We start from the raw sequence: 15,150 nt of genomic DNA, 5'->3' as shown, positions 1-15,150 counted from the left end.
TGAATGAATGACAGGCAGACAGACAGGCCAAAAACAATATACCCCGATCTTTCGATCCGAGAGCATAAAAAGTGGTAAACTGGATCTACAAACACCCCCATCTCATTTCAAAGTACAAACATAGCTGCCCCATTTTATGTCCGATTTATAGTTTATTCAAATAACAACGATTTAAATGGTACATGATTTTGAAAGGATTTAAATGGGTCAACTTTATTTGTAACCCATGCTTAGAGTTGCTTTCTCCAATATCTCACAAGTCCAGAGGAAGTCTTTAAACGAAGGCAACCAAAGGTAAAATATCTTGGGCATCCTTATTGGTCAATATTTTCAATCAAGACTTAGATTGAGACAGAGCATTGTTGTGGTTTTAGGGTTTCGGTTGACACTCATTTAAGAAATATTTGTTACTTAAAAACTGTTTGGTTAAAATGTTCATATTATAATGAATCTTATCAGAACATGAAAATAATAATTGTATGTCTCCTATAGCCTATTTTTTTTAACCCTTTCCCTCTCAGAAGCAAAGTGAAAATGGCTATGTGCAAACAGCATAAAACAAGAACAGCCTGTGAGTAACTCGCAGTCTGGTCAGGGTTTATTCTGTTTGCTGCTCATCAGTATCTAAGGGATGGAATTGAAGCCTTTAAAACTTCAATCTAATAAGAAAGGTCATTAATTAAATGAAACTTTATAAGGGACATCATTGCGTAAACAAGAGCACGGCATAACGGGTGCCACGCTCGGCTGCGAAAGCTTGTCAGATTTTTTTTTTTTAGAGGTCACAGTGACCTTGACCTTTGACCTAGTGACCCAACAAGAGATGTGTTTGTCAGAAACACAATGCCCCTACATTTCTATTTATCATTAGGAAGGTATAGAAATCATCTCCCTTTAAAGGTTATTACTTCCCTTGAATTTGTTCCAACTGGTGGGGGGGAGGGTCTCACAGTCAATTATGACCATGTCAGACATCACTGACAATCAAGGCCTGTGGTTTAAAAGAGATCATAGCCAGAGTTGATCATGTATCTATGGACATAAGTTCACAGGTATGTAATGAACATCAAAGAAATTATCATTATTTCATTAAAAAAAAAACACTTGACAAATCAATCATTTGGGTTATAAATAATCAAAATAATAAATCTGTACAGTAACTGTGAAAAGAACTTCAATTCTTGGTAAGGAAATATATAATGTGAGATTTATAATTATATAAATTACTTCCCTTTAAAATAATTGTCTGTAACAAATCTCTATTTTTAGTAGCAAATAATTAAAAGCCACTACCGTGACTGTAGATTCACCAGTCAAAATGTGCAGCTCCATTAGATACACATGCATGCCAAATATATAAAGTGGCTATGTTCACTATTGAATAATTTTCTCCCTTTTTAAAGCTTATTACTTCCCTTAAATCTGTATTTTTTACCATAGACCATAAAGGATGACCTTGACCTTTTACCACAATGTGTTTGTCAGAAATACAATGCGGCCTACTGCGCCGCTTTGATTTATTTAACAAAAATATATACGTGGGCAGGTCAAATAATTATGTCCATTTAAAGCTTATTACTTCCTTTGACTTTGTTTTTTCGACCCTAGACCTTGAAGGATGATGTTCATCTTGAAATTTTACCACTCAAAATGTGCAGCTCCATGAGATACACATGCATGCCAAATATCAAGGTGCTTTCTTCAATATTTAAAAAGTTATGGCCACTGTTAAGGTTTAAGCACGACGCCTACGGCGGACGGCAGACGTCGGACGACGAGCTGGCTATGACAATAGCTTGGGTTTTCTCCGAAAACAGCCTCACTAAAAATATCTATCTTAGTGGCAAAAGGTCAAATAAGCAAGCTGGCAAACACAAAAATCTACCTGCTTATACATGCCATGGACGAGAACCTTTGATGTGCGTTGAAAAAAGGAAGTCATGAATATCATATGCAGTTTTTTAAATAATTAAGCAACATGTTAAATGTTGTAGGATTTAATTGTTTTAAAGTATGCAATTAATTGCCATAACCATCAAAGACACAACAAGCATCAAGCATCAAGCATACCTCCCACATATATGCATTCTTCCCATACACAAGGGCACTGTTGGTTCGTTTGATGTCGCGGACATTGGACTCGTTGAGATGTCTCTCCACCACAAACCCCATAAAAGAGTTATCAGGGCTGTGAGCTGTAACATATTTACCAAATAAATGAGTTAAAAGAACTGTGAGCTGTAATATATAAACCCCATAATTGAGTTATCAGGGCTGTGAGCTGTAACATATTAAACCCCATAAATGAGTTATCAGGGCTGTGAGCTGTAACATATAAACCCCATAAATGAGTTATCAGGGCTGTGAGCTGTAACATATAAACCCCATAAATGAGTTATCAGGGCTGTGAGCTGTAACATATTTACAAAATACATGAGTTATAAGAACTGTGAGCTGTAACATATAAACCCCATAAATGAGTTATCAGGGCTGTGAGCTGTAACATATTAAACCCCATAAATGAGTTATCAGGGCTGTGAGCTGTAACATATAAACCCCATAAATGAGTTATCAGGGCTGTGAGCTGTAACATATTTACCAAATAAATGAGTTATAAGAACTGTGAGCTGTAACATATAAACCCCATAAATTAGTTATCAGGGCTGTGAGCTGTAACATATTAAACACCATAATTGAGTTATCAGGGCTGTGAGCTGTAACATATAAACCCCATAAATGAGTTATCAGGGCTGTGAGCTGTAACATATAAACCCCATAAATGAGTTACCAGGGCTGTGAGCAGTAACATATAAACCCCATAAATGAGTTCTCAGGGCTGTGAGCTGTAACATATAAGCCCCATAAATGAGTTATAAGGGCTGTGAGCTGCAACATATAAACCCCATAAATGAGTTATCAGGGTTGTGAGCTGTAACATTTAACCCCATAAACGACTTATAAAGCTGTGAGCTGTAACATATTAACCCAACAAAATGAGTTATAAGAACTGTGACTTGTAACATATAAACCCCATACATGAATTATCAGGGCTGTGAGCTGTAACATATAAACACCATAAATGAGTTATAAGGGCTTTGTGCAGTAACATATAAACCCCATAAATGAGTTATCAGGGATGTGAGCTGTAACATATATACCCCATAAATGAGTTATCAGGGGTGTGAGCTGTAACATTTAAACCCCATAAATGAGTTATAAGGGCTGTGAGCAGTAACATATAAACCCCATAAATGAGTTATCAGGGTTGTGAGCTTTAACATTTAACCCAATAAACGACTTAAAAGGGCTGTGAGCTGTAAAATAATAACCAAACAAAATGAGTTATAAGAACTGTGAGCTGTAACATATAAACCCCATAAATGAGTTATCAGAGCTGTGAGCTGTAACATATAAACCCCATAAATGAGTTATCAGGGCTGTGAGCTGTAACATATCAACCCCATAAATGAGTTATCAGGACTGTGAGCTGTAACATATAAACCCCATAAATTAGTTATCAGAGCTGTGAGCTGTAACATATGAACCCCATAAATGAGTTATCAGGGCTGTAAGCTATAACACATAAACCCTATAAATGAAATATCAGGGCTGTGAGCTGTTACACTGTAACATATAAACCCCATACATGAATTATGAGGGCTGTGAGCTGTAACATATAAACCTCATAAATGAGTTATAAGGACTGTGTGATGTAACATATAAACCCCATAAATGAGTTATCAGGTCTGAGAGCTGTAACATATAAACCCCGTTAATTCATTATCAGGGCTGTGAGCTGTAACATATTAACCCCATACATGAATTATGAGGGCTGTGAGCTGTAACATATAAACCTCATAAATGGGTTATCAGGACTGTGTGCTGTAACATATAAACCCCATAAATGAGTTATCAGGGCTGTGAGCTGTAACATGTAAACCCTATAAATGAAATATCAGGGCTGTGTGCTGTTATACTGTAACATATAAACCCCATACATGAATTATCAGGACTGTGAGCTGTAACATATTAAACCCCATAAATGAGTTATCAGGGTTGTGAGCTGTAACATATTAAACCCCATACATGAATTATCAGGACTGTGAGCTGTAACATATAAACCCCATAAATGAATTATCAGGACTGTGAGCTGTAACATATAAACCCCATAAATGAGTTATCAGGGCTGTGAGCTGTAACATATAAACCTTTCATTTAATAAAGGCAACAGACAGTGTTCAGTATATGCTTTGTTCATTTTCACAGACAAACCACCAACTAATGTTTTCAAACTTTTTATTAACAACATACAAGCAGTCCTATTGCTGCTTGCTGCCTTATAAAATAAAGTTCAAACTGCAAAGTTATTTTTGTATCAATTTTTATAAAACAACTTTAAAATATTTGTCAAACCGATGCATGGAAGAAACCTTTATGGTTTAATTCCTATGCATTAGAAATACAAGACATAGTTAATTGAATTGATCAAAACTATATGGGTCTTGCTCTGGGGACACAGAGTAACTTGCTGTCTGTTCAGGTTTCTTGCTGTTTGCTGCTCATAAGTTGGGTTGGAAATGAAGCCTTTAAAACTTGAACCTAGTAAGAAAGGTATAAAAGTGGAAATTAACTACACTTTATGCACATGCATTCAACCCCGTTTTCCAATAGCCAGACTCAGATTAAATTAACAAAAAAAACACCATACGGAACATGGTGAAGAACTGCTGTGGATGCAGGTCATTGCCTCCCCAAGATGTGAGTTTCTTGCGCTGCTTGGCGAAGGAGTGCAAGTTGAAGGCTGGTTCAGTGCCAAATGAGTCGACTATCCGTAACAAACAGCTGCAAAGACAAACATCAATGATTTACAGGTCCTGTTACTGTAAGTGACAAATGCATCCCAAGTGTTGTTTTGATCCAAAAGTACAATCTTGACCTTATAAGTTGAAAAAAAGTTTTATTTATCAATTGAAAATAAAAAATCTCAATTTTCTCTATTGATATATGATTTTTGTATCACATTAAGTTTTATACAAATAGTTTTGATTTGCAGTAGAAAAAAATCAAGGATACCGGTAATAACTCAATAAATTTCAATGAAATAATTATGGTTGTATGGTTTTAAAAGTGAGAGTGATATTATTGAATTGTCAGTTATTTTACAAATATAATTTAGTTGTTTTGAGGAAAAAAAAACAATTGTTAAATTTTTATTTCCTTTGTTGAGAATCAATAAAGTTTTAAATCACACAGACACACAAAACAACAACATAATGTATTTTCATAGGAGCAACAAAATTAACTAGGATGTTAATTTGAATTTCATTTAAATTTCAGATTTTCATTAAGCACTTCAAGCTAAGGTTATAAGGTATCCTATTTGACATCTGAGCACTTCAGTTAGATTGCCATAATACAAATATACCTGCACAATGTATAATTATACACAAGTTTCATATCAATTTTTACATGTGATATTTCTCTCCCATAACACAAAACCTGAATTTTCCAAATCCATTTCCCACAGACTTCTTGAATTGTTTCAGGCCCATTATGTCGATGTAGATTATATCTACGGGCAACTCTTTCCGGCTCTGACATGGTGAATTGGCTGCAGGAAGCTGTGACACGACACTGGAAAATGAAGTTCACACTTTGTGGTAATATCACAAAGTTCGCCATTGTTTGAAATATAAGCCCTGCTTGGGAAAAACTGGCCTTAATGCCTGTGCAGTCTGCACAGACTAATCAGGAAAACACTTTTCCCTTAAAGGAAGACTCATCTTAGCAAAAATCCAGTTAAGGCAGCTTTTTGAAAAGCGTAGGGATATTGTGGTAATCTCCGCTGTCTGTCTGTCTGTCCGTCCTGGCCACTATCTCCTCCTACACTGTTAACACTAGAACCTTGAAACGTACACACATGGTAGCTATGAGCATATGTGCAACCCTGCACTATTTGGATTTTTGATCTGACCCCTGGGTCAAAAGAAATGGGGTTTGGGGTTGGGCCTGGGTCAGAGATTTTCACTCATTTTTTTAGGTTATTTTAAATTGAGTTCTTCATTTCTACACCGATTTACTTCAAATTGATACTGAACATCTCTTATGACAATACGGTCAATCTCAACTATGCATGGCTCCATTACCAACCCTGGGGTGCCCTGCCCACATAGACCACACCCCCCCAACCCTTCTCAAAAAAGTGCACTAAATGCGCATTTAATGCGCATTAAATGCACATTAAATGCGCATTTAATGCGCATGTTATTGGCACCGTATTTTTGCTTAACAAGTGCATTTTAATCTGTTAAAAAAAAACACTTTTTACTAGTGTGTTTATACATTTAAGTGTATTTTTTTTCCACGAAATAATACACTTAAGTGCGTTTATTATGATAATAAGTGTGCTCAAGTTTATTTTTAAGTGCATTTATACACTTGAGTGTATTTTAAGACATACAAATAATACACTTCATGGTTAAAGTAAATTTTTTAAAGCGCATTAATACACTTGAGTGCATTTCCAGTCATTCAAATAATACACATTACAGAATTAAAAGCAAATTATTTAAGTGCATTAATACACTTGAGTGCATTTCCAGTCATACAAATAATACACTTATCAGGAACTAAAGTAATCTTTCAAGTGCATCAATACACTTGAGTGTATTTTAACTCATACAAATAATACACTTCATGGAGTATTCAAAGTGAATTTTTTAAGCGCATTAATACACTTAAGTGCATTTCCAGACTTACAAATAAAACACTTCATGGAGTATTCAAAGTGAATTTTTTAAGCGCATTAATACACTTGAGTGCATTTCCACTGATACAAATAATACACCTTACAAAATTGAAAGTGAATTTTTTAAGCGCATTAATACACTTGAGTGCATTCCCAGTCATACAAATAATACACCTTACAATATTTAAAGTGAATTTTTAAGCGCATTAATACACTTGAGTGCATTTTCAGTCATACAAATGATACACTTTTTGAAGTGTTGGAAGTGAATTTTTTAAGCGCATTATACGCTCAAGTGTACTTTTTATCACTTCAAATTAATATGCTTAAAAATTAACTAAATTTTTAAAAAATCCCAGCATTTTGAAGTCAGCATTCATTCTTTAAATGAAAGGTTAGTGTAAACACATACATAAAAAACAAAAAGTACAATTCAATAGATAAATACACACTTTTATTAGAATGTTAAACCTTAAAAAACAAAAACAAATGTTACATATCTACATAAAAGAGAGGATTCAAACGGGCTATTGCCTATCTGGAATTAACAATTGAAAATATGAAGCTCATACCAGAGATTTTTCTCCCCTCTGATTACCGGTAACTGATTAACAGCCAAATACAGGTGGTTTCCACTTCAAAAATATTAAAGTTTTTCCCTCCTTAAGCTGAAATGTTTTCCCTATCATTTACTAGATTTTTATATATTACATTAATTCCAAATCCCTTTTTAATATGGACAAAAGCAGCACATTTAATTCAATCATATTCTGGATCCTAATATATGATAAATGAACAGTATTCATGAAATATATAAATCTATACCTTATTTTTAAGATCTTCCTTTTTTTGTTCATTATTGCGCTAAAACATGCCTTTCTGAGAGCCAGTACGTACAGGTTGTTTTGAATTTCCAAAGAAAATCACTGCATACATGCTGACAATATTTAGCAGCTTAGCCCCTGTCACTATATTTGTTGTTATACTCTGTTCCTTACAAAAAATGCATTCATAAACAACCCTTTATAGAGCACTTCACCAGCTGATCAGGTCTGAATACTACTGTCATGGTCTGCGAGGCGCTTCTTGTGCATGATCTCATTTGAGATCAGGTCCTGAAAGATATTTTATAATGTAAGTGTTAAATATTGCTGTTATGGTAATCTTGTTCAACAGTTGCTATAAATATCATAAATTTAAATCAAAACAAGTTTGTTGGCTTGTTGTTTTTGTTTGTTTATTTTTGCAATTTTAATCTCGTGATCACATGTGACTTAACGCTTTTCATAAATAATTTAAAGAAATTACGTTTGATAGAAAATACTGTTAATAAATTTACTAATATTATGTGGTCTCCTTTGGCTGTGTGGACTGGTCGGAAGTGTGACGTCTTTGAATTGCAATAACCTTTATTATATAGTTTTACCTCTCAACAAATCCATCTTTTCTTGGTCAAGGACAAGCTACAGGGCACGGTTTCCCACTCCTGTTCCCCTCAAGTTGGCCTGCTCGTGCAGGGTAAAACCTGGTATACATGTCCATACATCAGGTAGTCCCCTTTTTGCTCCCTTTTTTGGCAGGCAATGATGCACATTCTGTCCAATGGATCTTCCGATCAATGTAAATTTCACCTTGGGGTTTAACCTTCAAATATAAAATATTAAAGTTCTGATTAAATATGGGGGAAAGAAATCTGTTCATTAATGACAAGAAATAGGTATAAATAAATTTTAAGATGACAATAACCATAAAATACAGCCATAATAATTCAAATGGTGTTTTTTTCCTTAAAATTGCATTACATTTACTCATCCAGTTACATTTCCCAGTGACAATACATAAATATGATAATGATCATAATTAATTAAATTAAAAAGAGATGCAGAAATGAAAATACAAACCTGTTACAGCTGTTCTTCAGCATTCCAAAAAAACAAAAACGGCAGTTGTTGATCACTTTAACCACCCACTTTGAATCTTCTTTGCAACAAACTTATTGTTGATTTACACATTGTAGTAAATACACATTGTTTTCATCACACAATAGTTCATGTGCTGAAAGAATTTCAAGACATTTGACACTAGAATTAATGTTGCTGAATTATACCTAAAAAATTAGCTCAATTTAAGTTGCTGAAACCAAATTGTTTACAAAAATAACTTCCTGTGCTCCAAATAACTTGCTGTGCTCCAACCAATCAAAAGTGGTTTGTTTTCAAATAGATGGTCCCAGAACCAATCAAAATTCTATAACCACCCCTTTGTTTTGGCTAGATGGAGCACTGATAGGGATTAGTGTTTATGATGCTAATTGATCTCTTATCTGATCCTGATCTTATCTGATATTTATTGAATAATACACAGCACACTTAGCATATTATATTTATTTGTGAATATTTCAATATAACATACTGAATGGTGTTAGGAAATAAATATAATATTATAAATATTATTTAAATTGTTTTTTAAAATGAATGTTAATAGTCAATGTGGTAGACATTAATTGAATTGGGGTTAAATATCAGTGTAAGAAAGTTCAAATACTTGTTTTTTATGTTGTGGAGATATAATTGATTCTGGCAAGCCCACATAATTTTTTTGACACTTTCAATATTTTTAATTATTTACCCACAGCCTGATTTAGTTGTACTTTTCCCTTTAAAAGCTGCTCTACTGATTCACATATTTTATGAGCAGACAAATTGTAATAATAAGACCATAAACATTATGTGAAGATAAAAAAGAATTCAGTACAATACTCCTATTAAACACTATATCTCTGTCCTTTAACTTCAGTTATTTGCTACAGTGTTGCTCTTTTTTATGAAGATGCACTAAAACTACACTTGTACAGAAAGAATATTTTTTTTTGCAAATCAGAAGATACACTAATATGCACAAAAAATGCACTTCATTAAAAAAATGCACTTATTGCATAAAAAGATGCAATTTGTCTACAGAAGATACACTTTAAGTACAGTAAAATACACTTGAAGATAATGTAAATACAGAAAAAATGCACTTTAGTGCACTGAATTATGAAAAAAATGCAGAAAAAATACACTTTTCGGTAAAAATGCAGAAAAAATACACTTATTAAAGCGTATTTTGTTAAAAAGTGTATTTTATTTTGAGAAGGGAAAACTGCATTTTACTATAATTTCTTCATTTCTACACTGAATCACTTCAAATTGATACTGAACATCTCTAATGACAATAAGGTCAATCTCAACTATGCATGGCCCCATTACCAATCCTGGGGCGCCCCGCCCACATAGGCCACACCCACCCAAAATTGCCTTTTACAATAACTTCTTCATTTCTACACCGATTCACTTCTAATTGATACTGATCTTCTCTTATGACCATACCGTCAATCTCAACTATGCATGGCCCCATTACCAACCCTGGGGTCCCCCCTGGGTCAAACATGCAGCGTGGGGATACGCGTCGGCCTCTGCCACGCCATTTCTAGTTACTTGTGAAATAGTACTTAAATGTCCTAAAAACGTGTGCTTTGAAATTGAAATATAAAGTGTTTGTGATATGACAATAAAGACTTTGAAGTTTTATTATGATAATGGTTATCGACCTAGGCTACTGATATAATGATATAATACTGATATTCACTACTAACTGTGAAATCATAATCAAAGTAATGGACAATTGCTTTATACAATGTTATTTTTAATAAGCCAGTGTACCAAAAATGTTGGCTTTAAAATAAAACAAAATACATCAATATTGATAAAAAAGTAAAATACTTGAATAATTGAGCCTTGTTCTGAGAAAATTGGGCAAAATGCATGTGCGTAAAGTGTCGTCCCAGATTAGCTTGTGCAGTCTGCACAGGCTAATCAGGAACGACACTTTCAGCTTTTATGGTATTTTTAGTTTCAAGGAAGTCCCTCCTTACCAAAAATCAAGTTTAAGAGGAAAGTGTCGTCCCTGATTAGCCTGTGCGGACTGCACAGGCTAATCTGGGATAACACTTTACGAACATGTATTATGCCCAGTTTTCTCAGAACACGACTCATGTAATGGTTTGGAGTTATAATGCCATGTTTGTTATGCATGTAATTTGATAAGGATTAAACATGTATGTGCAACATGTGCTTGTACGAAAATAAAAAGAACTAGAAATGGCGCGGCAGAGGCCGACGCGTATCCCCACGCCGAATGTTTGACCTAGGTGTGCCCCAGGGTTGGTAATGGGGCCATGCATAGCTGAGATTGACCGTATTGTCATAAGAGAAGTTCATCATCAATTAGAAGTGAATTGGTGTAGAAATGAAGAAGTTATAGTAAAAGGCAATTTTGGGTGGGTGTGACATATGTGGGCAGGGCGCCCCAGGGTTGGTAATTGTGCCATGCATAGTTGAGATTGACCGTATTGTCATAAGAGAAGTTCAGTATCAATTTGAAGTGAATCGGTGTAGAAATGAAGAAATTATAGTAAAAGGCAATTTTTGGCGGGTGTGGTCTATGTGGGCGGGGCCCCAGGGTTGGTAATGGGGCCATGCATAGTTGAGATTGACCGTATTGTCATAAGAGAGGTTCAGTATCAATTTGAAGTGAATCGGTGTAGAAATGAAAAAATTATAGTAAATGGAATTTTTTGGTGGGTGTGGCCTATGTGGGCGGGCACCCCAGGGTTGGGATTGGGGCCATGCATAGTTGAGATTGACCCTAATGTCATAACAAAAGTTCAGTATCAATTTGAAGTGAATCGGTGTAGAAATGAAGAAATTATAGTAAAGGCAATTTTGGGTGGGTGTGGTCTATGTGGGCGGGGCCCCAGGGTTGGTTATGGGGCCATGCATAGTTGAGATTGACCCTAATGTCATAAGAGAAGTTCAGTATCAATTTGAAGTGAATCCGTGTAGAAATGAAAAAATTATAGTAAATGGAATTTTTTGGTGGGTGTGGCCTATGTGGGCGGCGCCCCAGGGTTGGGATTGGGGCCATGCATAGTTGAGATTGACCCTAATGTCATAACAAAAGTTCAGTATCAATTTGAAGTGAATCCGTGTAGAAATGAAAAAATGATAGTAAATGGAAATTTTTGGTGGGTGTGGCCTATGTGGGTGGGGCGCCCCAGGGTTGGGAATGGGGCCATGCATTGTTGAGATTGACCGTATTGTCATAAGAGAGGTCCAGTATCAATTTGAAGTGAATCGGTGTAGAAATAAAGAAGTAAATGTAAAATAACCTAAAAAAATGAGTGATAATTTCTGACGCGGCCCCACCCCAACCGCTATTACTTTTGACCCAGGGGTCAGATCAAAATTCCAAATAGTGCAGGGTCGCACATATGCTCATAGCTACCATGTGTGTAAGTTTCAAGGTTCTAGTGCTTTTAGTGTAGGAGGAGATAGTGGCCAGGACGGACGGACAGACAGACAGACAGACAGACAGACAGACGGACGGACGGACGGACGGACGGACGGCGGAGATAACCACAATATCCCCACCTTTTTTTCAAAAAGCGTGGGGATAACAAGAAACCGTCGGAGACGGGTGATGCTCCCCAAAGGTTTTTTGTCACAAAATTGCACTATATATTCAGATAAAAGGAAACGTCTTCAGGGCACAGTAGTTGGGGGGACAAGAGTTTTTATATATAAAATTTCAGAAGGGCCATAACTCTGTGAAAATCATCCGACCAGAACCCGCTGATAATATGCACATCTCCTCTTGGTAGTGAAGCTTCCCAGAAAATTTCATTGAATTCCGGTTATTAGTTGCTGAGAAATAGCCTGGACAAGAATTGCACTATATGTACAGTTAATGGAAAATTTCAAAGGGCCATTACTCTGTGAAAAATCATCCGACCAAAACCTGCTGATAATATGCACATCTCCTCTTGGTAGTGAAGCTTCCCATAAAGTTTCATTGCATTCCGGTCATTAGTTGCTGAGAAGTAGCCCGGACAAGAACTGCACTAAATGTACAGTTAATGGGAAATTTCAAAGGGCCATAACTCTGTGAAAAATCATCCGACCAGAACCCGGTGATAATATGCACATCTCCTCTTGGTAGTGAAGCTTCTTATAAATTTCATTGAATTCCGGTCATTAGTTGCTGAGAAATAGCCCGGACAAAAATTGTGCAGGGAAGGACACACGAACGGACGCATGGACAGACGAAGCGGCGACTATATGCTCCCCCCAAATTTTTTGGGGGGAGCATAAAAATATATGTACGAATACTAAAGTTGACAAGTACTAAAAGAAAATATGAAAAAAATTCTATATGAGTGTTGAATAAATATAAGTTTATAAACACAACACTAGATAACCCAAATCACAAGCACGGTCAGCATTTAAGTACAAAATCACACAAAAATGGATATCAGAACAAAGAAAACAAGGGGGCCACATAGGCCTAGGTCGCTCATCTGCGACCAAAAGCGACTTAACTTTTCTAATAAACTTTTACCACTGTTTATGTTACCTTTTGGAAATAAGCCAAGAAATCATTTGAGAAATATTCTGAGCTAGTTTATTTGGTAAATGATATGACTTAAGAATGATACAAGGTTACACTAAATCCATATTTGGAAAACATCACAGCCTTCTGGTGGATTTTGTATTTAATAAAAGCAAGGGCAATGAAAATTTAGAATCCAGAGACCATCATACTACTTAAAATAGCAAATACCAAACAACTGTGTTGGGGAAAGGAAGTAAAATGGAGACAAGTTATCCCAGGATCATAGCCCAATTTTGACCAAAAAGGCATAGTTGAAGCAAACTATATGGTAGAGGACCACAGTTTGAATTACATAACAAATATATAACTTCGTTGCCTTGCAATTTCAGAAGAGAGTTTAGTTTTAGGTTGCCACTTTATACATATCAAGAAAACAAGAAACACCAAGGGAAGGGCAACTTAGCGGAGGACCAAAATTCAATGCAAATACCAAACTTTTTTGCCTTGTGGTTTCAAGTGAGATTTTTTAAGTTTTGACTATTAGCATATATGGGAAACAAGTAACCAATAAGGTGAGGGATAATTTAATCACAGGGTAATACTTTGAACCAACTTGGTATAGAACCACACAATGCTATATCCAAATATCACACCTTTGTGAAGAATTGTGAGTTAAGAGAGGACTGCAATGGACCAGAACCATTTGAAAAACTTTGAAAGAGGGTCACCCAAGGTTCATTCCTATTGGGTCATATTAAAATCTCTGTAGGGGATGAGTAGGAGAAGTTGTGTTAAAAGCACGCCCAGCACCCTAGCGAAAGTGTTTTTTAATAGACCAGAACAATTGTGGACTCTGTAGTATATATAATATCAATAGAACAAATGTTCTGACCACATAGAAATGACAAAAAATTGGACTTCAAGTGTTCACAAGGTTTTACTATAGCCATATACTGCATGGTGAGATGTTAACCTGCACACTTGACAAACAATAAATTTAACAACATCCTACCTTATTTACTTTTCCCTTTTTAAATACCCGGTAGTTTGTGTAAGCAGATCATTGTTTGTTGAAAGATTTTCTGTAATCAAGAAACTAGGAAATTGGCAACCCTGACTTAAGTCTCAGTCTCTGTTCTCAACCATAACTATCCAGTTTGCGGGGATAACCTGCATTACAGGGACTTGTTAATTGATCTTTGCATTTTTGAAAAATATATGATTAATTTTTCTATAAAAACTGGAATAGTCTTCATAAATTTTAATAACAAGGAAAAAGATAACATATACAAGCAATGTGTTTGTGAAACACTGTGTCCCCATATATTTGACCTTTGATCTTGAAGGATGACCTTGACCTTTCACCACTCAAAATGTGCAGCTTCATGAGATACACATGCATGCCAAATATCAACTTGCTATCTTCAATATTGCAAAAGTGTACATGAAATGAGCGATTTTGAACCATATATTTGACCTTTGACATAGAAGGATGACCTAGGCCTTTCACCACTCAAAATGTGCGCTCCATGAGATACACATGCATGCCAAATATGAAGTTGCTATCTACAATGTTGCAAAAGTTATGGCAAATGTTGATGTTTGCACAAACAAACAAAGCAACAAACCAACAGACAGGGCAAAAACAATATGTCCCCCACTAAAGTGGTGGGGGACATAAACAAACCCGGGACCTCTCAAAGCACAAGCTACATGTCACATGCTATCATTCAGCCATGCAAGCTTACATGTTCAGTGTAGTTAACCCTCCCTTCCCCATCAGAAGCAAAGTAAAAACGGCTATGTGCAAAGAGCATAAAACCAGAACAGCCTGCGAGTAACTCACTGTCTGTTCAGATTATATGCTGTTTGCTGCTCATCAGTATCTTAGGGTTGGAAATGAAGCCTTTCAAACTTTAATGTATATATTAAGAAAGGACTTAAATTAAATTTGATTTGATTTGAAG

At 35.6% G+C, this 15,150-nt stretch overlaps 1 protein-coding gene across 1 annotated transcript in view; it reads right to left on the bottom strand.

Moving 5' to 3' along the window:
* Window positions 1–15,150, bottom strand: part of LOC127846997 (alpha-1,6-mannosylglycoprotein 6-beta-N-acetylglucosaminyltransferase A-like) — a 72,305-nt gene that overhangs the window by 18,376 nt on the left and 38,779 nt on the right. The window contains exons 10-12 of the mRNA XM_052378472.1: window positions 5,500–5,634; window positions 4,709–4,842; window positions 2,071–2,195 (exon numbers count right to left, since the gene is read on the bottom strand). Coding sequence (XP_052234432.1) covers window positions 2,071–2,195; window positions 4,709–4,842; window positions 5,500–5,634 — 394 coding nt within the window. The remainder of the gene's footprint in view (window positions 1–2,070; window positions 2,196–4,708; window positions 4,843–5,499; window positions 5,635–15,150) is intronic.

Source organism: Dreissena polymorpha, chromosome 10 (assembly GCF_020536995.1).
Source record: "Dreissena polymorpha isolate Duluth1 chromosome 10, UMN_Dpol_1.0, whole genome shotgun sequence".
NCBI classification, from domain to species: domain Eukaryota; kingdom Metazoa; phylum Mollusca; class Bivalvia; order Myida; family Dreissenidae; genus Dreissena; species Dreissena polymorpha.
Note: the sequence above shows the minus strand (reverse complement) of the source record. Positions and strands in the feature narration are given on the sequence as shown.